A 24,397-nucleotide genomic window follows, 5' to 3' on the forward strand; every position below is an offset into this window, starting at 1 on the left:
ATTTATATGAGCCATTTTGCAGAAGAGTAATATAGAATATATCCTCTACAATTGTAGCATTGAACTTTGGGAAATTCATCATCATGAGCTACTGGGAAAACCACTCTCATCTTCATCTAATCGTCATCTAATCTCTCCTCCCCAATATTCCATTCCAAAACAAAACCACCCCAAAAAGCGAGTCTTTTTGTAATTCTTTCTCCCTTTGTTCCATCTTTTACTCAAGGAATAAAAAGAAAGACAAATGTGGCAGAAACAGTCCAAAAGATCTTGTTTCAGAGAATCTCACAAAGCTCTTGAAGCAGATATATAACATGCCAACACCCTATAAGTTTATACCACTGCTAATCTGCTACTACATACAAAATGCCCAGACTTTTTTCTTTTCTTTTTTATCAAAACACTAACACACGAGCTCAAACCAACACTCATAGTAGTTTACAGAAGTTGATGAAAACAAGCAGCATAACTAGAAAACAGAAATGAAATTGAGCCCTATCGTGTTCAAATCAAAACTAGAAATTGAAAAACTCTTGCAGAAAAAAAAATCAAACCCAAACAACATCAACAAAATCAAACCCAAACAATAAAATCAAGACTAGGGTTTCGAATTTTACCGACTTACTTGTCGTGTTGGAGAGAAGTTGCTGCGGTGCCATGCTGGAGACAAGATGCAAGCTTTTTTAGCCGCGGGATAGAAAAGGGAAGAAGAAGAGAAAGAAGAGAAAAAAAAACCTAGAAGAAGAGAAAGAAGGAAGAGGAAGGCAGAGACGCAAGAGAGGGAAGAAGAAGAGAAAGAAGAGAAAAGAAAAATCGCGGGAGAGAAAGAGGGAAGAAGAAGACAGAGACGCGAGAGAGGGAAAAGAAGAGAAAGGAGAGAAAAAGAGAGAGAAAGAAATCACAGGAGAGAGAGGGAGGAAGAAGGCAGAGAAGCAAGAGATAGAGGGAAGAAGAGAAGAAAGAAGAGACACGGGAGAGAAAGAGGGAAGAAGAAGAAAGAAAGAAATCGCGGGAGAGGGAGCCGAAAACAATAAATAATTCTTTTAGACTTGAAACAATTCTTTTCATCTTTGGAAAGAAAGATGAAAATACTGTAGATCAAAATTTATTTGAAAAGGACTTGACTAATTCAATGTGGATCAACTTTTTATAAAATTATTTAAATTTGAAGATGAAATACACTTTAAAGAAACCGATACGGATGCTCTAACGGAGCCTCCATTTCGTTATTTCTTTTTTTTCTTTAAAAAGAACTTTAGAAACTAAAATATTACATTAAAAATAAACATATAAATTAATATAGATTGATGTGATTAGTGAGATTTTAAAATTATCTTTATCTTTATTTTTCTGAAATTTCTATATTTATAACACTTCTCTTGTTTCTAATAAAAAAAATGTGATCTCCATGGAAAATAGGTTTCCAGGTAGGGGTGGAAAAAAAATATGCGAAACGGTAAATCATACTGGACCAAACCCATTTGGTCCGTTACCGAATCTTGTCCTGTTCGATACCAGTTCCATTTTTCTCAAAATCAGTCGAAATCGACCCGATTTCGATTTTCCTTTTATAACATCAAATTGGACCGATTTATATATATATGTTTTAATTTTTTATATTGTGTAAAATATTTGTATATTATATATAATTGTATATAAAGTAATTTTGTATTATATGATAAATTACTAATTAATATAATATTAAATTTTAAAATCCTATATAAATAACTATATATTATCATTATAGTCTATTGTATTAGTAGTTATACTAATAGTACTATATCACTATATATTATAATATACTATAATATATACCTATATTATATATTATAATATATCAATATAGTCTAACTCTATAATACAATTATAATATATATTATAATATACTACAATATATTATAACTATATTATTATATACTATAATGTATATATACACTATATTATATATACCGGAAAAATCGGACCGAAAGTACCGGTTTAGGAGTGTAATCAGTGAGGTATCAGTTATTCAAATCTTAAAACTGATATATACCAATTCGGTTATAAAATATGTCTAAAATCAGACCGAACCGAACTAGTCACACCCCTATTTCTAAGACTGTAGAATAATGTGTAGTCTAATTATCTATTGTAATGGGATTGAGAGCTAGAAAGTTTAGAGATGGCTCTCCATTCCCTCCCTCGTCTTTGGGTAAGGGCATGTGCCTTCAAATGTTTTGAGTGCCATCGAAGAGGTGGAGCACCCCTAGTACGGTGGGCGATGATGAAATGTTGGCGGTTGATGGTAGATCAATGGTCTAGAATAGATGATGGTCTAGTTTGTCCCATACAAAAACTACATTATATTGATTACAGTGCTATGAGGGAAACAAGATAAAAATAAATGAAAATGATTGGAGGGGATAAAATATCATAGGCCTATGATGGGTTTTAGGCCCAGCTCAAGAGAGATGGTCTTTTCAAGAAGAAAGAGAGAGAGAAGGAAGGAGGAGACATAAGGCTGAGGAAAGAAAATAATGTTAGGAAGAAAAGTGGAGATGTGACCTAAAGAAGAGAAGGCGAGACATAAAGCAAGGGATCGAGGAGTGTCAGAGGATAAAGGGGGGCTTTCAGTTTACTTTTAGGAAGAACCAACTTCGACTCCTCCGAGAGCTTTCTTCAACCTCACGACAAGGACTCTAGCAATGAGATCTCTACCAGAAGATAGAACTCTAATGTCCATTATACAATGAGAATAAGAGACCATGAGAGACTGTAAAATAATCATATTGTAGTGGATTCTCCTATGATCTCTAAGCCCTCGTGGACGTAGACATTATGCCGAACCAGTAAATCTATGTGCCCCCATCTCTTTATTTTTTCTACAAGTATTTACTGCTTACCACCATAGATGTATGTGCAAACATTGTACAGCAGCACCAAACCACCGCCGGAGGCTCCACAGTCCACACCATGTACACCGATCAAGGCTCGAATAGGCTTAGCAAGCTAAGCATGACTCTTTCTCCTATTTCGGCATGTTTTGCTATTTTTAGGCTTTAACAATGACAAAAGAATCATACGTCTTGATCCATGTTTCTTGACTCAGTCAAGGAGATTAACTACCGAAAACAGTTTGGTTTGATCCAGCAAGTAGGTAATGGATGTGGCTTGAAGTTACGCCTGGTAGTAGGACCCCTCAATCATCTGATTTAATGTATTTCGTAGGAGAACTACACATCCACTTCCTCCATGTTCTCATTCAAAAAAAAAAAAAAACATTAGGATAACGAGATAGCTAGAGCTAGAAAGAAGAATTAAGTTCTTTGAAAGCAACTAAAGAAATCTAGCGATTGTAACAATGCATGGATCTTGAATGGGGTGTGATGTACTTTGAAGATTTAAGGCTAAAGAATCTGCTGATGTCGTGGTTGTAGCTATTGAACATGCAAATACATGTGGATCTTAAGCGCGATGCATGAGGCTCACACACTAGTCAGAAAAGGGCATTTCTTAGCCTTTTTTGTAAAAAGAATGCGATGGGGGTGGTGCACCTACTTGGAGCTAAATAAAAGCACATAAAAGCCCATGATATTAGCAATACACTTGGAGGAGTACTAGGACGAGGAGATGAGAGAAAAGAAGATGACTATAGAGCGCAACTCTTCCTTCCCTTGGGAGCAAGGAAAAAAAAAGGTGAGGATTTTAGCTTTCTAGAGAGGGAAGATCAGGAAATTTTCTAGAGAGGGGTTTGTAGTCATTTCCTAGCATGCAAAGAGTGACCTTTTGCAACGACTCATGTCTTGCGGAATTTGTAAGACAATTCATTATTTGCAACTAGGACTGTAAATGAATTAGTTTGTTCGATAGCTTGCTCAGTACTTGTCCAGCTAAACTTGAATCGAACTCGACTCGTGAAAAAAAAAAAAAAATCTCGCCAGTGAAAGCATATACCCTCGATTAGCAAATGACATATACCCGACAAAACTCAGCTTGAGTTGGCTAAGGCTCGTTAAGATCCCCTCATTTATACCCGAATTGACTCGTTAGCTTGACTTGATTAAAACTCATTTATATATTGATAAATATATACATACACCTATATATATATATACACATATGTATTAGCTAATAATATAAGCATGACACTTTTATAATTAAATATATAATATGTAACCTAATTACTTATGCCTATATATTAAATATACTTCATAGCTATATTTTATAATTTGTATAATAATTAGTCTATAAGATTTAATAATTCCATATACTAGTATGTGGGAACCATATATGAAATAAATATTTGCTATCATATTATGTGTATGTATTAATAATTTATTTAGACATAATATATTATTATTATGGATAAATATCAACTAATTAGATATTAATTATTTATAAATTCTTAAAATCCTATAATTCAATAGAGGTTCTACTTGTTAGTTGTACAATCTCAATATTAGATTTTTATTTTTTATTTATCTAATTTATTAATTATTAAATCTTATTTAAAAAGCTAAATAAAAAAACAACTCGAGCTCGAGCTCATTTTTTAGACGAGCTCTAGCTTGAGTTGGGAGTTTAGCTTACTGAGTCGAGCTCGAACAAAGATTAAATAAAAATCTCGGACTCGGATTCGACAAGTCAGAGATCGGCTCTGCTCGGCTCGATTATAACCCTATTTGCAATAAAAAATTAATTTTGTTGTCAAACGTGATTTTAGCAATGATATGCATCCAAAATTATTATTAATAATGGAATGACACAAATAATTTTATTGTTGAAAATGTTACTGTTATAAAAAAAAAACATGCATTTTGTTATAACAAAATTTATCCATCATCTTTTAAAAAAATAATCAAATTGTTTTGAATTCCTTTGTTATATGTTATTTGTTTTGTCGTGTTACTTTTGTTTTTGTGGTCAAATTTCTAAGTTATAAATAAATAATCAATTATTTTAAAAGATTCAGGTTATAATTCTGAAATAACCTAAACGTATGAACTTAGAAAATGATAATTATAGATTTTGAGGTAGTTAATTAAGTGGGCTATTTTAAACTTTTTGGGGGATCAATAACAATTTTTAAAAGGAAACAAGGGAAATTGTATATCTTAAAAGTATTCGAGGACATGCTGCATCAATACACAAGCATTTTGGCATCAATTTGTTTTTTTGAAACTATCATACTTTTTTTTTTTCTTTTCTTTTTATATAAAAAACTAATCTCATTACTTTCAAAGTAACAAAGAGAGAATACATGGAAGAACAACCTCCAGTTGAATGATATCCTCAGTGAGGAGTAGAGCATTTTTAGCTAATACACGAGCTACATTGTTTAAACTCCTAGGAACATGCATAATTAACCAATGAGGCACCTTTCTTAGTAGTTGTTTTACATCTCTGATCAGCAACCCAACTGAAGTCCACTTTTCCTTATTGCTTTTAATTGCATTGACCATTGATAAAGCATTCTCTTCAAATTGCACTTTTTCCAATCCAGTTCAATACACAACATTGTGGCTTTAAGGATAGCAAGTGTTTCACCCAACTGAGGATCTGGAAAAAACTCATGCGCTAATCTTAGTGTAGCAATTATTATGCCTTCCCAGTTTTTGACTATAACTCCTATTCCAACCTTGTAATGGATTTTGTCGATGGTAGCATCCCAATTAATCTTGTATGTATCCTGTGGAGGGGTTGTCCACTGGTGAGCAACGCTAAGACCATTCCTTGGCAGACCTTTGACCAGCTAATGAGAGGATTTGAATTCTGCAAGTGCTTGGTGAGCTTGTGAGGCAAGAGTGAGGGGAGGTATAAAAACCTCTTCAAAGACATATTTGTTTCTTCTCTTCCACAGATGGTGGGCTATAATTTCAATTTCTTCTAAATCCTCAATTTGCAAGGATGAAGAAAGTTTCCTCAAGAGTTCCAAGAAGGATATTTCCTCAACAGATCATTTTTGTAGTGTTCTCGAGCATGAACCTCATACATCTTGAGCTTACATGCAATTCCATAGGATATGAGCAACAGATTCTGGCTCCACGCAACAAATAGGGTTGCTAGAAAACTCCACTACTTTTCGTCTAAATAAGTTCAGTTTGGTGGAAGAGCCTTATGACAAGCTCTCGAGAGGAATACTTTAACATCATTGGGGACCTTAAGCTTCCATACTTTTGACTAGAAGTCATATGGGGCAATATTGCTCGAGGGTTGGACTTGGCCCTTAGTGCTTTCCATAAGATCCACTTGAAGGTGATAGGCGCTTCTAACTGAAAATTTGCCATCAGCAGTGCATTTCCATGCTAGCTTATCTGAATTTTTAATTAGACTAAGAGGCAGTCTACTAATGATCTCATAGTCAGACTCAGAAAAAAGTTGCTTTAATAAATGGATGTTCCAATGCTGTGAATCATTGTCAATCAGTTCTCTAACAAGAGCATCTTCTTCTAATATCCTCATTGGAGTTTGGATTTTGAATGAAGATGGCTTGTGAATCCATTTGTGTTTCCAAATTTTGATTGTTTGACCATTGCCTATTTACCAGAACAGGCCTCCTTTAGTAGTTGTTTTGCTGCCAAGATACTTTTCCACAAAAAGGATCCATTATAACCAACTTTAGCATTGAGGTAATCAGAGTGAGGGAAATATTTGGCCTTCAGAACCCTTGTTGCCAAGGACTGTGGGTGCTGAATTAATCTCCATGCCTACTTAGCTAGTAAAGCCAGATTGAAGTTTTCAAAATCCCTAAAGCCCAGCCCACCTGCATTCTTAGCTTTCCCCAATTGCTAACTTAAGCCAATGAATCTTTAATCTGTCATCTCTAAGTCCCCACCAAAATTTCTGCATTACATTGTTGATCTCCTTCACTAATACCTTTGGAACTTTAAATAATCTCATGTTGTAAGTGAGAATTGCTTGGATGACAGACTTGAGTAGGATTTCTTTTTCTACTTGTGATAGGAATTTCATTTTCCAGTTGCTCACCTTGCCTCTAATCTTATCCAAATGGAATTAAAAGCCTTTGACTTATGTTTGCCCACATAAGAGGGTAACCCCAAGTAGTTCTCATACGACTTTGAAGCCTTCACACCTGTAGTAGCCAAGATTATGTCCTCCACTTTTGGTTTGGTGTTGTAGCTGAAGAAAATAGAGTTTTTATCCCTATTCAGCCTCTAAGCCGATGCCTGTTCATAAATGTCAAGGAGCTTGTAGAGCTTGCTCTATTCTAGAGAGTTAGTTTTGCAAAAAAGAAAGCTGTCATCTGTAAAAAAATAAATGATTAATGCTAAAGGAGCCTCGGGCCATTGTTAATTATTGGGAACACTTCAGTTCATGCTAAGAGTTATCACACTTGGGAACACTTTAGTTTGTAGTCATTGTTAATTCTTTTTCGAGAAATATATTTGCAATTTTAAGTTCTATAAGTTATATGCTGTTCTTTTGAAAAATTGATAAATCTAAAATTTATTTGAAAAAATAATTTTTTTAATAGTAAATTTTAATTTTTTTATAAAAAGAGCACATGAGATTTGCAATTTGAACAACTTAAAACTGTATTTATTATTATTGAAAAATTCTATATACGATACTGTCATATTATTTTCTTCTTATTATGATAAGGTGACATGGCCTGTTAATTTTTATATTTATTCTTTAAAAAATTAATAGATCATTTGATAATAATAAATAGATCATATATTACATAATAGTAAGGGAATGAGAGGAGGATGTGGTCATAGCTAGGGGTGTGCAAAATTCTGAGAATTCCGACTCCATCCTACCTCCGCTCCGACGCCGACTCCGACGGAGTCGGAGTTGTTGGAATTCGGAGTCGGAATTCAGAACTACTCCGACTAGTGATTCGGAAGCGGAGTCGGAGTCGGAGCTCCATGTAGCTCCGACTTCGACTCTGAATTTTTTTTTAAACCCAGCTGTAAAACGACGTCGTTTTACAACTGGGTTTAAAAAAAAATTATTGAACGACACCGTTCCACTTAATATGGAACGGCGTCGTTTCATATGTCTTCCTAAGGAAGCCTCATGAGCCTCATACGTTCCCCTTCCCCCCCTTCTTCTTCCTTCTCCAGTTCTTCTTCTTCTTCTTCCTTCTCCCTTCTCTCTCGCGTCTCCCGTCCCAGTGACTGAACCATCCCTTCTCTCTCGCGTCTTCCGTCCTAGTGCCAGCGTGCCGCCTTTCGTCGTTGCTCCTCCGTGCCGCCGTTCGTCATTGCTCCTCTATTCAGCTTCCACCTACGGTGAGCCCTAAATTTATGAGCCCTAAATTTAATTCAAGCACGTCTCTTATGAATTGGAGCCAGTAGTTGTGATTCTTGTGAATTGGTTGTATTGAATATTCAATATAGTCCCAACACGGCGCTCAAAACTTTGAATTTTACATTGTATTGCAGACTTGCGCTCGAGCGAGGTGTCGAGCGCAAGTCGAGCGCACGTTGTATTGAACATTGGCTCGAGCGCCACGTCGAGCGCAAGTCGAGCGAACCTCTCTGGATGGGTTCTGCTCGAGCGCCACGTCGAGCGCAAGTCGAGCGCACGTCGAGCGGATCTCTCTGGATGGGTTCCGCTGGAGCGAACGTCGAGCGCACGTCTAGCGAACCTCTCTGGATGGGTTCCGCTGAGTCGAGCGCAAGTCAACCGAACCTCGATGTAATAATACATCGATACAATAATATATTATGATACAATAATACATGTCCTATTGTATAATACAATAGCCTAGTTTATTTTTAAACTAATTTTTTGCTTCTAATTTATTTTTTTCAGCTTCATTGATTGTGATATGGATCGTAGACATAGTGGAGATGATCGTCCACAAAGGAATGTGGCGGATGCCAATGCTACAACTCCTACACCGGTGGGTACTTCCACCCCTAGAGCCACATCTAGGGCAGCTACATCTAGAGCAGCTACATCTAGATCAGCTACATCTTGTGCGAGTAGTCGACTCCCACTCCCAGTTGATATAGAGGATGAGGATATGTTCAACGAAGAGGAGGAGATGCCCATTGAGCAAGATCAACCACCACGATCTTCTAAAAAGAGGTCGTGGACATGGGAGCATTTCACCAAAATTCCTGGTGAAATTGCGAACCCAGTAGCAAGATGCCATTACTGTGGATCACTTTGTGGATGCCATTCGAAGAAGCAAGGTACCAGTGTGTTAATAGCACATCTAAATGGTTGTCAACGATATAAGATAGCGAAGGGATTGCAAGCCACTGATCAGACCAACCTCAGTTACCAAACTTCTACAGCCACTGATGGTACACAGACTAAGAAATTGGTCATCCCTCAATACAGTGAGAAGATGTTGAGGGACATGCTTGCAGAGATAATAATTACTGATGAGATGCCATTTACCACAGTCGAGAAAAGAGGCTTTCGAAAGTTTCTAAATTTTGTTGAGCCACGATTTCCCATTCCATCACGGTATACAGTAATGCGAGATTGTATGAAGAGGCATGCGAAGGACAAGGAGGAGATGAGGAAGATGTTTATTACCACTTGCCAGAGAGTGTCTTTTACGACTGACACATGGACTTCCATACAGAACGTCTGCTACATGTGTATCACAGCACACTACATTGACAGTGAGTGGATTTTGCATAAAAAAATTATTGGTTTTAAAGAAATTGTGGATCATAAAGGTGCATCCATTGGGGCGAAGATGGATGATTGTTTAAAGGACTGGGGAATTCGAAAAGTGCTGTGTATTACAGTTGACAATGCCAGTGCGAATGAAACAGCAATTGATTGGTTTAAGCGGAACACGACGGTGAGAGATGATGTCATTCGGGCCCACGAGTTTATTCACGTTCGATGTTGTGCTCATATCATTAACCTCATAGTTGTTGAGGGATTAAAAGAGGTTCATGATTCCATAACCCGAGTCCGCAACATTGTACGATATGTGAGGGGTTCCCCTCAAAGGCTTGCCAAGTTTAAGGCAATAGCAGAAGATCTGAAGATTGAATGTTCTAGTATGCTGTGCTTGGACGTTCCGACTCGATGGAATTCTACATACATGATGTTGGATGTGGCACAGAAATACCAAAAAGCATTCGAGCGGATGGAGGTCGAGGATGGGGGCCTGAGGTATGCTTTGTTGGAGCCAGCAGGACAGGGGCTCGGTGCGCCGGACGCACATGATTGGACCAGTGTGAGTTATTTTGTTGAATTTTTAAGAACTTTTTATGAGATAACCATGCGGCTATCTGGATCCAAATATACGACTGCGAACTCATTTTTCAACGAGCTCTCGGAGCTTCACTTCCAGTTGGAAAATAGTTGTACTAACTCTGCTGGATTATTATCTGCTATGGCTACGAGGATGAAGATCAAATATGATAAATATTGGGGGAATATTGAGAAGATAAATAGATTGCTATTTGTAGCTGTGATCCTTGACCCCCGAGTTAAGTTGGCCGTTCTAGAATTTTGGATAAATTCCGTCCTCGGGGCAGTGAAGGCTGCAGAGTTTATTAAATTGCTAAAAAGTGATGTTGATGACTTATATCATCACTACAGTACTAGTGCTCAGCCTTCATCCGCAGTTGGTAGCTCCTCACATTCGAGGCCGACAGGATTGACAGTTTCCTCAGGTGATACTGACCCATCTGTAGGGGTTAGAGGCAATCGTATTATACAGCAGTATCATCAACTCATGTCAACAAGGAATATTATGCATTGTATATCTGAGGTTGAACGATATTTTATGGAAGCTGTTGAGGCACCTAGTGATGTATTTCAGTTACTAACTTAGTGGAAAATTAATTCCACCAAGTATCCAGTCCTTTCCTGTGTGGCCCGAGATGTGCTAGCCATTCCTGTCACTACAGTTGCCTCAGAGTCGGCATTTAGCACTGGAGGTCACGTGTTGGATGCTTATCGGAGTTCATTGTCACCGTCAACCGTGGAGGCCCTCGTTTGCACACAGAATTGGATAAGTGAAACGCCTATTGGACTAGATACCTTTGGCGTTGATGCCGAGAGCTATAGGCTTGAATCGGGTAAGTTTATATGCTTTTAAATGATGATTTAATTATTTTTAATGTTTCTAACTTCTAATTTTTATGATTTTATAGATCTAATTGTGAACCCTAACATAATTACCGATGATTGAGAGTCTGGAACGGACGCTACTTGAGAGTTGGGATGGAGTTGGGAGAACCTCCTTTCTTGGTAAGAATCAAATTATTCTTTTACCGTATTCAATTTTTTATTATCAATTTTTTTTCATCTATTGATTGCTACTTTCTATCTTCATTTCAGGCATGACCAATGGAACAAAAATTATTTGACTGAAATCCGTGTTTAATCGAATTGTAGTTATATTTCAAATTATAGTCATATTGTTATTACGTTAATAATGAGACTGTTATAACTTATGGCTACATCATACATGTTATTTACTTTTTAAACTATTTATATAGTTATATTTATGTAGTCATATCCCGAGCAAAGACGTGAGATAAGTACTCTTTATTCTATAATTTCTATTAGTACTTATTCATCATCTCTCAAACGTTTAGAATTTATTATCCAACTGAAATTAATCGAATTATAGAAATTCATACCATCATTTTTTTTTATAAAATTTTAAATTTATGTAATTTTCAACTCATGAGTCATGAGCACTTTTAATGCTAAATTTCAGGCGGACATAAAACAAATTAAAGATATAATCAAAATTCAGTAACAAAATCAGAACGAATATTTAAATTATTGAAAACTCTTGAATAAACCAAATATTTGTAGATCGTTTCACTTTAAAAAAAAATATATATGTTGCTCACTATCTGAAACGAAATTGAACAATAAAATTTAAATAATAATAAAAAAAAATAAAATTTTGTGAGGAGTTCGGAAATTATGTTCGGAGTCGAAGCTCCGACCTCCGTTCGGAGTTCCGATCGGAGTTCGGGGCTCCGACCTCCGTTCGGAGTTCCGATCGGAGTTCGGAGCTCCGACCTCCGATCGGAATCGGACTTCGACTACCTTCGGAGTCGGAGTCAGAGGGAAAATCCACCTCCGACTTGAGTCGGAGGTCGGAAATGACAACTCCGACTCCGTCGGAGTCGGAGCCCACCCCTAGTCATAGCCATCCTCATTATTATTATTATTTTATTGTTATTATTATTATTTTAGGTAACTTTCCTTCGCGTGCACTGTGACGTCGTTTTCTTTTTGTAGACTTAAATCATAATAAAAATAAGTAAAACTTATGCTTTGGACAGGAGATTGTAGAGATGTGGAAATGTTCCCCGCAGATGCCCTTTTTCTTCATTCTATACCGTTGGACAGAGAAATGTTACTATTTTTCTCTGGGTTCGTGAAGCAGCACTGTATAGCCAGTTAAAAAACAACGATAAATTCTTAGTATTTATCGTGTGGCAGACAAGGCACGTGATTATCATATACAGCTACGAATCTTACAAACAATTACCGGTTCCCAAGACTTTTCGTGAAAGGAAAAAAGAAAACAGCCGCTACCGACCCCCCACTATTATTTATCACTATAAAAGTACCCTCATATCGACCTCATCTTTACGCCAAAGGTCCCTAGTTAGCTTGGTGGGTTTTGAGAAGCTTAAATGGGTGGTTGAGATTGTAGTTGTGGTTGTGTAGCTTTCAATACCCTAAAAAAGTTCTAGGTTTGATGGTCCAGTTTGGATAGGGTTTCCGAGGTGGTTAGGGTTTTCAAGGTGGCTCCATGATTCATGTGTGGTTTTGGGCTAGTCCCATATAAGTTTTAGAGGCCAGTGTCATAGCACTTGTCCTTGTATTCATAAGATCGGTAACTTGTAGTTCTTTTGGATGCTCTGATTTTGTAAAGAACTTTGGAGTTGGATGAACTGATCATGGATGAGTCTTTTGCTCGTTGTTTTACTATGTAATTTTGAGGAGAGCGGGTAGATGGTGGTACTAAGATTTCTTGTCATGTTTGTTTATTTTTTTCTCATTATTTGTTTGGATCGTGAGAGAATTTGTTGCTTGATGGCCGCGGATCATTTGCAGGGGTTATGGATGGATGAGTACAGGAGAAAATCTTTATAGGTTTTAATATTTAGACAATAATTTATCTGATATATGTAAAAATTTCTGCTCTCTGTGTTTTATTTCATTTGGCTTTTGAGTCTCTCTCTAGACAGAGTTAAAGAAGAATATTTATTTCCATTTTCTGGGTATGAAGTGCTGTGGCTAGGGTTTTGGATGGAAAAAATGAGTTAAAGCAAGTTAAGTGCAGTAAGGTTTGAAGGAGCAGAGCTCCTTGAAGTCCAATGGAGGGTCTTGCTGGGTGGATTGAGCTGCCGAGTTATGGATTCCACAGCCCTATCCCTTTCATTTGAGGCTATTTTGATAGGCTTGTGGCTTGCATATCTCGGGAGCTTCGTTACCTAAAGTCAGATCCTTGTTTGGATTGAAGGGAGCTCTACACCTGTTGTACCCTTTTCAAGATCTATCAACTTAAGTTCATTGATTTACCTTTTGTATGTATATACTTTTTATAAATTGTTAGTACTGATGATTAACCTAGCATTGATCGACTGTAAATATCCCAATCACAAAAAGTCATTGGCGCCACTCTTCAAGGGGAAGACTTTTCTGTATTTCTGAATTATTTATCATGATTTTGCTGAAGTATTTGTTTATGCAGATGAAATCCTTCAAGGGCAGAGCCTACTTTTGATCGAGAGTTCATGTACACTCTTGGGTATTTTACGTATATAGTAATAGCTGATAATATTTAGAATTGATTGTACGTATTACAAAAAAAATTGGACTTTTGTGATCAGTTAATTTCAGTAAAATGCAAAAGTTCATTTTTTCTTGTAGTCATGATATTAATATGTGAACCACCTTTGTTCCTTTTGTATGTTTAAAAAAGGATTACATGAATTCAGTTTTTTTTCAAATGCATTGTATTTTCATGTAATTTCTTTTGCGTGATTGATTTTTTGTGTCGTTTTAGTTACATATTGATGTCGGATTTTGGTATATTCACGCGTTTCTTAGTCTACTCTTCACTATATTTTTGCACTTTTTTATTTATTTATTTTTATGGCATATATATAGATGATTTTCAGTTCATAACTACTAGCATTCTGATCATAAAACCTGTATTTTTTATTCTTGAATTGCTGAAACCTTTAAAAACTCTAAAAGATTTGATGGCTGTGTTTATGAAGAAACCCTAGATCTTCAACTTCTCTCAATTTATCTTAATTTATTATTATAATTTTTTTAAATTTTAACATAAAATATAATAAATAATTTAATTTTTTTAAATTTTAAAATAATAATAATATTTTATTATATTAATTTAACTCAATTCATTTTAATATTTAAATATATTTTTAGTCTAAGTTATTTTATAAAATCAGTTTAATAAAAAAGAATTGTTTATTTCTTATAAATATGTTTAATATTTTATAGAAAAACAATGCGATATGATTTCTCAATACTTTAATTCATGGGTAGGTTAGTATTTTATTTTTTTCTTGGTAAGTAGTGTGGATTTTCATTAGTTCTGTGTATTATGAAGAAATTCACAGGTTAATTTATCTAATAAAATTGATTTTATAAGAGGATTGTTTAATTCTTTATAAACATGTTTAAGACTTGATCACTAGTAGGTTATTTCTTAATAGTTTCTGCTTGCAAGGTTTAGCGCGGTTATGGCCTCCTGACTCCTGAGTCTACTGAGTCCTAGAAAAAGAAAAGCTATAAAATAGTTCCATTCTGCTGTGGCATTGTCCAAAATCTTGAAAAAATTAGAAAATGTGTAGCTCTGATCATAAATGATGGTATTAATAAGTGTAATATTAAAGTATTAAATACATACTTCTTCATCTCCTAATTTTATCTTTTCTGGGTTGCTGAGAATTCATTATCTTTCTCGATTAGCTCTTGATCTCGAAGCTGCCTGCGTTTATTTCAAGATAAAATATGGTCACGCTTTCTTGGTTTAGCTTTGAATGCAACAAGATAATGATCATTCCGTATAATGAAAGTCTGAAGAACATGATGAGTGATTGAATAATAGCAAGTGTAGTTGGTGTGTTGAATGTTAATAAATGAGCAATAGCAAGTGTTACCTTTGCAATGCAATGAGAAAAAGAACTCTTAAGGTACTTTGGCTAGTGCCCTAGGCTATCTCAAAATACGTAAAAAGAACTCTCTTCATTGGCTCTTTGACGAGGAAAGAAAGCCATTTTAATTATCCTTTGATTATTACCTTCTCTAAAAATTAAAATGAAGAAAAAAAACTTGGGTGGATTTGAATGAAAAATAGAAACAAAACAATTTTATTTATATGACGAAAGGTGCATAGATTAATGAGATTTTGTGCTGCATAGCTCGAGAGAATAAAAATTATAGAATAAATTAAGAATTGGGAATTATAAAGTTTAAAAAACAAAAAACAAGAATATTTAAATGTGGGGTTGATAAATATATAAAGGTCACGGATTGCAAGATAATCTCTTCTCAACATTCTATCAATTACAAATAAAAATATTTTTTTTTTTTATCTTATCATTATAAATTTTTTTAAATTTCAACAAAATAAAAAAAAATAATTAAAATTTTCGTATCTCAAATTAAAAATAATATTAAATTATAATAATAATTTAATTTTATAATATTTTTATTTATTTATTTTTTATCTTCTCAAAATTATAATTTAAATCATATTACTATTATTTACGGACTATTTAATTTACCAATTTGTCATCCTATTTAATCACTATAGCTTAGGTCTCGGGCGGTTTGTTTTTATAACTTCTCTTAATTCATTTTATATTATTTAATTATTATAATTTTTTTAAATTTTAATATAAAATAAAATAAATAATTTAACTGTTTCAAATAAAAAAAAAATAATAGTAAAGGATGACATGGGTGGCTGAGTATAAGATTGTTTCACAAAAGGATGCATCTTAGAACCTACATACGTTCATAATAATAGTAAAAGAGTTCCGCTTTGCACCGGTTCATTCATTTCAATAGCCTCCAATAGTAGTTTGCCACATCAACGATTCTACACAAATCACATAAGGGTCATCACATTGAATAGTTAAAATTTATGTAGAAACACCATCTTGTCGCCCCAACTAAACCAATCCCCATGAATACGATCATGTCTTCTTCCTCATCTCAATCTCGTCTTCTTCCTCGTCGTTCTTCATTTCTTTTACTTTTTTTTTTCCTCGTTCTTCATTTCTTTTAATTTTTTTTTCCTCTCTAAGTTCTGACCAATCATATCATTGTGTGGTTTATTGTTAAAGACATACTACTGGATTTTTGCTTTTTGTTGTTCCTTGATCCTAAATAGCCTCTAATTCTATTTCTTGTCATTTTATTTTTAATCAACTTTGTCTTTATCGATACCCTTATGGATGGACAACCTCCACGAAGTTGCGAACCATTGCCCTTTATCGGCACAAGTTTCTCAACCACCCATTGCAGTTTCTCCTCATCTCGGCATGATCTACCATGATAAAAGTTGTGTTGTTCTAAGGAGAAATGGTAAGCCTTCAACAAGCCCAGGTTGAAGATTGCAAAGGGAGCAGAGCTGCAGAGGGCCATGCGAGAGAGGGGATGAATTTTCTTGTTTCCATGCGAGGGGGGAGGGGGGAAATAATTTCAGATCTCCTGATGTGCAGTCACATGTAAGTTAAAGATGGAGAGCTTAGTTGGCACTCTCTTATTGGAGGGCTGTTATTTAGAAGATAATAGACCAACCGGTCAGAATATTTACTCATACTAAAAACTCTAGTAACACTCGAAAAATGTAACAAAATTATACCACACTAACATCATTCATCTTTTTTTTTTCCCAATCTAATTTGCATTGAAATAAAAAAGAAAAAAAAAAAGATATTAGGGCGAGAATCTCGACAAAAACCATATTACAAAATTACTTTACATATAAACACAAAATAAGAATAAACAAGTAATAAGACCAATAAACTGAACCATGTTCCTTGTTCATTGGCAAGCCAAGGAGGGACCACTACAATAGTGGTTTTAAAATCCAATTGATGGATTTGTCAAATGCATTAGTTATAATAATCAAAATGGGATAGAAATCGGTCTAGTTCTGTTAGATAGGGGTGCTACCCGCACCCTACGGGACGGGATAGCCCTGCCCTGCCCTCCCTTCCACTGATACACAATACAAAAATCCACGTCCACTGCCCACGGCCGTTGCCATTGTGCACAAAATCAACACAAAATTACACTGATACACAATACAAAATCCACAACAATTCCTCAATCACTTGCAAGAAACTATCACACAGAGAGAGAGAGAGAGAGAGAGAGAGAGAGAGATCGATCTTAGAACTGAGAGTGAGGGAGAGACAGCATCGCGAATAGGACCGAGAGAGAGATGGCATTGCTGGCCTTGGTCAAGTTGAGAGCCACTCGGGGGGAGGGGGCTAGGGGGCACCTGGGAAGAGAGTGAGGGAGGAGGGAACTTTCCCTTGCGAGGTGGGAGACCTCGCCCCACCATGAGTGGACAGGATTGCCCAGGCCACTCAGGCAGGGGCAGGCGGCGAAACCTCGCATGAGCGGGCGGAGTTGCCCACGTCGCCCAGGCAGGGGTGGGGTGGTGAAGCACCGCTGCCCACCCCTACAGGTAGATATATACTTTTAATTTTTAATTTTATAAATAAAATATTTTTATATGATTCTTATATTATATATAATTTTTCATATTGTATTATATATATTATACGATTAATTGTTAATTAATATAACATGAAATTTTAATCTTATTATTCATGTCTATTAATAACATAAAATTAATATAATATTTGATATAATATAAAATTAATCTTATAAATTTTAATATAACATTTAATTATGATATAACATAAATTAATCTTATAATTTTTAATGTAACATTTAAACTTTGACATAACATATAAATTTTAATTTTGCAACATAAAATTAATATAACATGAAATCTTAAGCTTAAACATGAACATTAATATTAAGTTATCAATTTGAAAACCGGATCTGATTGGACCGAAACTGAAAAAACTAGAAGTTCTGAAGTTTCGGTTTCAGTAATTAATCGGTTCAACATCAATTTTTAATTTTTTAAAATTGATGTATTTTGATTTGATTCTAAAATTTATCCAAAATGGAAAACTGTTACACCCCCAAGTACCCCTCCTCGTTTACATGAACCGGATCCACCCTTTTAATGTACTAAACTAATTTCATAGTTCAAACAATCCACTGGTGTGATAATTTCCTTGATTTGTATCGAGATTTTCAATATCTTAATCCGAAGATCGCAAAGATACAACACAATTGTCATTGTTTGGTTTCTCTCAGGAGTCTTGATCGGAATTTTGACGAAAGAAACCGATTCAATGATCTAGTAAACGCTGCATCTTAGCAATTAAAGCTATCATTGCAGACATTGAACATCCAACCTTGCTGCTGATTCACCATAGATATCTACCATCATCAAAATTTTATGAATTTTTCATTGATATTGCAAGGATCCTTTGAAAAATATTGTGTATATAATCGAAGAAGTTATTAATATTACCTTGCCAAGAAAGAGAGTATGTCAGTCTTGTTTCCTCTGAAAACCATCTTTTGTCGTGATAACTACACATCTATAACTTTTTTATAACTATTTCACAATTCATCTTAAACCAACCAATACAATCATGCCACTCCATCAAAACTCGATTTCAAGTTTGACATGGTACATTAGAATGAGAGATTCGCCATTGCGTTCCATTTACAAATTCATCCTACTTATTATGGAATGGAGGCGGCGGATGGATTCGTTGCTATAAATGGATGTGGTCCTCAAGACTTTTCATTAGGAGATGTGGTTCCAAATGATTGTTTACACCCATAATGTGTTAAACCTTGGACCTTGAAGGGAATGATATTCTAAGACAAAGGCTTTCACCACTTGGGCCAGCCTTTTGGGGTTTGTTAAATATTATTTTTGCCTCAATTGTCTCTTCATTTTGCATGATATTTTACATTTTAAGATGATATCAGAACAAGTTAAGAGATACTTCATTTCCTCGATCTTCTTGGTATTTGTATGGAGTCCTCATGTGAGTGATTTGCTGCATCACACTTTTATGAGAAATCAATGGGAAGCTAAGTTGTCAGTTTTCGTATTGGTGGATATAAAACAAGGTTTCTATACCACGTCTGGACCAAAGCTAAACCTTACCGATCATTTAACTACATTAATGTATATCCTCCATCAAGATCAGAGGATATACATTACAACTTTTCAATATCTCGAGGATACAATGGGTCAAATTTAGTGGTTTAGAGTGCACAAGACAAAATAGTTGGCAGTTTGGAATGATAATGCAAAAAAGAGGTAGTTTGGGGGTGTAAAGTATAATTCTCCATATTCTTATAAAAAAAAGTATAATTCTCCATATTTACACATCTTTTACTAGAATTTTTCCATAATTTCCCAATAATGAGTCAAGTTTCACACAAACCTAATATTGCCACCCAACCTTTTTTTGGAAGTAATATTCCACCCAAACTAGAAAGTAGCTCCAATTTGGGACGCTAAGCATGGATGCTGTTAAACTCGTCTCCTGAGCCAAGCATGAACCAATGTTTAATGGCTTGAGTTTAGAGCGATAGCCCCTCTATTTTTTTGTTCTTTTTAATTGCACTTTAGCTCGAGCAGGCAGGTGCTCGGCTTGGCTCAGCAAGCAATCCTATTCATAAACTCCTAGTTCAACCCACTAGTAAGACAATAGGGACAGGTTATAGGTATCTTGACGACTGTTATAAATTGCTTCTTTATCGGGTCAATAAAAATGAGTGTCTAAACACTAATCTGGTTGAAACCACTGAAAATAGATCAATGCATTGATAATACTAGAAACAATTCATATATCAAATTCTTAAGTACTAAAGTAGCAAAACTAATACTTATAATAGATCAAGGATGCCATCTCAAAGCAATGTTCTGATGTCACTTGGAGTCTTCATCTGGTATTCATTTTTCTCATTGCGACAGATGGTCCCCTAATCATTATTCCAGACAACAATTATAGAGAACAATCGAGGAAAACAAAATAATTAACATATCTGAAATCTTGGGAACAAAAAATAGAGGTCATAGCACCAAAGCTAAGAAAAATATGATATCAGGAAAGAGAGCATACCCGATCATTATGAATGCAACACAGAACCATTCTGTAAATCAGCTTCCAGGTTCCAGCCTCTGAAAGGAAAAACATGAATAAGTTTTGAAACTAACATAAGAGAGAAGGAAACACATAAAAAGTATGCATATTGATATAACCTCTCCGATGCTTCTTTCCTCAGTTCTTCTATATGATTTTCAATCGTAGTACATGCAGTTTGAATTTGAATATTTTTCTGACAAAGCTCCTTCCATTGTATGGACAAAGCACTAAGCTCATACGCAGTATTTTGCTGATGATTCAAAGAAGGAAGCTTATTTATCATATTTAAATGCAGCAAAGAATTGAGAAAAAAAATTAGATGGGCCAAAGACAGTTGAATCACCTGATGATATTTTCTTTCACGGTTCACTGTTTCAATCTTTTCATTTTGTTCCTGAGCTAATTTTTGCGTTCTGGAAAATGATGATGCAAGTAAAAATAAGAAAATGAGTAAGACATGAATTGAGAAGGGAAGGACATCAAGTACTATCATATTAAGCCAACATAAAGTTGACAACACCTGCACTATAACATCAAACTTTACCTTGTTCATTGAAACAAGGCACCATTGCATTAAGCATATTTGATATTCACATGAATTAAGAGAAAAAAAGATTTCAGTCCCAAGTACAAGTTTATTTATGCCATGAAAGTCAGAATTATAGCTAATCAACTTAAGCTGCATCATCACAATTGATGCAAACTATTAGTTAAAGATGTACAGGTTGAGATGAATTGGGGCACTACAATCAGCTTCAGTTCCCCAAAGTCCTTAGGTCAGAGATTAAGCACACTCGAAAACATTGGAAAAATACACCAAGGAGCTCACGATATAATCCAAAGGAAAGATTTGGGCTGAAAGTGTCTAAGTTCAGCCGAAGCACACAGTTAACTAAAGGAGCAATATGTCAGATGAAGAAGAAACTACCACAAGCCTGACCTAAGCAAGATACCAGCGGGAGTGTCAAATACATTTAAAAATACTCCCGTTGCAAAACTATAGAATTTTAGTATCCTGGCTCAAAATACCAAGCTTTTGAGTTGCATGATATTTGAGAGTGAGTGAACAAATTAACATAATCAATGAAACACGGGTCACTGAAGCAGAAAGAGCCAATTTCTACAATGGAAGCAAATGATTATTACACTGCACATGGAATCTTCCAAACAAACCTTGACAGGAATACTTCCAATCGTTGAATGAACTGCTTCCAGAGATCTGGACCATATTTGACCATCAGGTCCAAATTTTCTAGACTGCAAAGAAACCATTTTATTAATATTAAGTAAAATAACCTAAATTATGGTCTTAATAAAGAAGTTAATGATATATAAGACTCTGGTAGGTTAGGAAGAAGATGAACAAAATGTCAAAAAGGAACCTAAACTCCTCATTAAGTTCCTAGAATTAAAAGTATCATAGAAAAACAGTCACAAGGAGCCAGGCATTATTAATTACTTTGACAAAAAGCGTAGCACGCTCAGGTGATGCTCTTGTACATGTCTTGTATACTTGGGCTTATGCCTATTTTTATGATTAAAATATTGTTTATCGATAAAAAAAATTACTTAGACAAAAAGCAAAACCCTATTCCAACTAGTTGAGCTTGAAGCAACCATAGGAAATTTCACTTACACTCACCACAGTATGTACTGTGGGTATATACATCAAGCATTTTAGTTACCTTCAGCGAATCATTTCACCACTTATGTATTACAAAGCTTCTTTTCTCAAAATATGTGCTTGCACTCTTCCTTGTCCCCATGACAACATCATCTCTCATGGGAACAAAACAGCAATTATTTATACTCCAAACAAAAATAAAAATTCCATATAGAGTTGTCAAAAATTTATCAAGAATTGCAATAACTACTACACCTGATCATTTGGTACTGTAGCAAGCATTGAGCTCTCTGAAGTGTCTGCTTCCAAGCTGTTTCATCATTCCTTTTATTCATAGGTGGTGGTTCTAAATTATACCTTGACCTGTCAAGAGGCACGGGTGGCTTTCCAGCTCTCACGCGCTCATACTCTCTAGCAATCATTGGGTTATTCTGAGGTTCAAAACTCCGCAATCAGGCATACTACTTTACATTCCTCACATCATTTTTTTAAGTGGCCATTTGGATTCATCTATAATCGTTATACGAAACAAAAGTGGGAAAAATAAAACATCGAACCATAAAAATTGACAGGAAACAGATAACAGAAGTTAAAATGCGAAAAGAAACAATAATGTGTGAAGCCAAAGGCTTGAGTTGAAAGGTAAAGAGGAAAAAGCACTGCTGCCTCTTTTGTACATTAACACCGATGCTTATACTACGTAGTCTCATATAATAGCGTTTGAAAATGATTATAATAATAACAATACGATTTCTAGGAATCATGAACAAGGGCCATATGATTTCCTACAAACCAATAACAAACTAAATCTAAATGCGCCCACTGATTACAATTGGATAAAAAATAGAAGAATAAAAGACCAAATGCTCCATTAGTTCACTCAAGAAACACCTCAAAAATAAAAAAGAAATGAAAAACCCTAAACTTTATGTTTTGATTACAAATATCTCTGTAAATAGTTATTTTGGTTATTTGGTTTGACTTTGCTTTCGCTTCCTCAATTCTCTCAACAAACCAAACAAGTATAACCGACTCACACTCCAAGAGTCCAATGAACTTTCCCAGTTTTCTAAAACTCATATTTTAACATTACACCGAGAATTTCTCTCCTTTTCTCTAGTTACCCCAGCAGCCAAACGATGAAAGAATTGAAAATTTCTCATTAAATAGAACATAGAATTTAACTTTCATGATGTTATTCCTTCTAGGGTATCACTAAAAAATTTATCTTCATTTATTTCTTCTTCGTCATCAATTTTCTTGGCACCCAAACACTCATAAGGAAAAAAAAAAAAAAAGACCTTGTATCAGAGAAGCCAAGGGTTACCTCGAAATTGAACTTGGGCAGAGGAGGTAGGTCTTTGAGAAAGTCAGCGGGCTTCTTCGAGCTCCGACGCATCTCTTCCTCGACCAAACGGTCCACCTCTTCCTTGACTCTGGCGTTGCCGTAGTCGCCGTCGATGTACGGCAAGGCGTCGATGAGTTCGGCGCTCGATGATCCCGGCCAAGTGGGAGCCGAGGGCTGCGGCGGAGCCTCGATCATTAAAATTTCCCCGTTGCTATCGTGGTTCGCCATTGTTGCAGCACTAGCTCTCTACAACTACTAACCTCGTGGAAAATTATATTTAATGGGCTACCGAATATGGAGGATGTGATGATGCTCTGCTTCTGTCCAGAATAGAAATGTTAAAAGTTGACAAATTGGGGGTGAATTAGGGCAGGTTTGAATGTGAGTAAAGATAAAAATTTGAAAAATTAAATAAAATATTATTAGAATATTACTTTTTAATATTATTATTATTTTGAGAGTTGAAAAAGTTAAATTATTTATTTTATTTTATATAAAAATTTGAAAAAATTGACACGGTTTAGATAGGCAAAGCATCTCATTTGAATCTCATCTACGTTGTACGGTTTCAGAGTTTTGCCTATCTAAATATTATATTTCATCTTTAAGTTTGGAAAACATCTATTGAAATAAATAGTGTGCAACTAATAGTGAACAACCTGATGTGAACAATTCGTGAACAGTGCTTAACAGTATGTGATGAACAAATCAAATCATGTCACATAAATAGTAAATGGGGTAACAACTTTCAAATAAAATTATTTTAGAGATAAAAAGAGTTTAATAATCTAATCTATCATAACAAATCCTACCATTTCAATTTATGAATTTTTTTTTATGAAATTTATCAGTGAACTAACAATTCTATTAAGAAATATCATGTAAACTAGGTAATAGGTATATGTAAATGAGATTTATCACCTTTTCTTAGTAAGATAATTTCATTACTAATTATCTTGAAAGATAAATATATCAGATTGGGGTGGAGTTCCTGGATAATCATCCCAAAGTAAAAAATACAATGCAATAATAAAGAAAATGAGAAATAATATCAAATAATTGATCTAATTCCATAATTTTTTGAAAGGATGATATCTCAATTTTATTAACAACCCATATTTTTTGGTGGAGGAATACGTAATACATTTTTGGGAAAAACCATGCGGATCACATAAATCTCAAAATGAAGGTTTTTGCAAAATTTATTTTGCCCAT

At 35.1% G+C, this 24,397-nt stretch overlaps 1 protein-coding gene across 1 annotated transcript; it reads right to left on the reverse strand.

Annotated features, from left to right (window-relative positions):
- Positions 1-19,856: 19,856 nt before the first annotated feature.
- LOC121243520 (pre-mRNA-splicing factor SPF27 homolog) lies at positions 19,857-23,554 on the reverse strand. The gene is made up of 7 exons (XM_041141646.1): positions 23,162-23,554; positions 22,090-22,265; positions 21,384-21,467; positions 20,554-20,623; positions 20,327-20,460; positions 20,187-20,245; positions 19,857-20,046 (listed from the first exon to the last, which is right to left on the reverse strand). The coding sequence occupies exons 1-6, from the start codon at positions 23,408-23,410 to the stop codon at positions 20,194-20,196; spliced, it is 765 nt and encodes a 254-aa protein (XP_040997580.1). The 5' UTR covers positions 23,411-23,554; the 3' UTR covers positions 19,857-20,046; positions 20,187-20,193.
- Between the last annotated feature and the right edge of the window lie 843 nt (positions 23,555-24,397).

Source organism: Juglans microcarpa x Juglans regia, chromosome 8D (assembly GCF_004785595.1).
Source record: "Juglans microcarpa x Juglans regia isolate MS1-56 chromosome 8D, Jm3101_v1.0, whole genome shotgun sequence".
Classification (NCBI taxonomy): domain Eukaryota; kingdom Viridiplantae; phylum Streptophyta; class Magnoliopsida; order Fagales; family Juglandaceae; genus Juglans; species Juglans microcarpa x Juglans regia.

What these genes read in the sequence shown, in the direction of transcription:
- LOC121243520 (XM_041141646.1), bottom strand. Translation starts at nt 23,410, where the DNA reads ATGGCGAACCACGATAGCAACGGGGAAATTTTAATGATCGAGGCTCCG. An exon ending in TGCCCAAGTTCAATTTCGAG is followed by an intron (nt 22,266 to 23,161) that starts GTAACCCTTGGC and finishes TTTGAACCTCAG; the next exon opens with AATAACCCAATGATTGCTAG. An exon ending in AGGAAAGAAGCATCGGAGAG is followed by an intron (nt 20,246 to 20,326) that starts GTTATATCAATA and finishes TTTTCCTTTCAG; the next exon opens with AGGCTGGAACCTGGAAGCTG.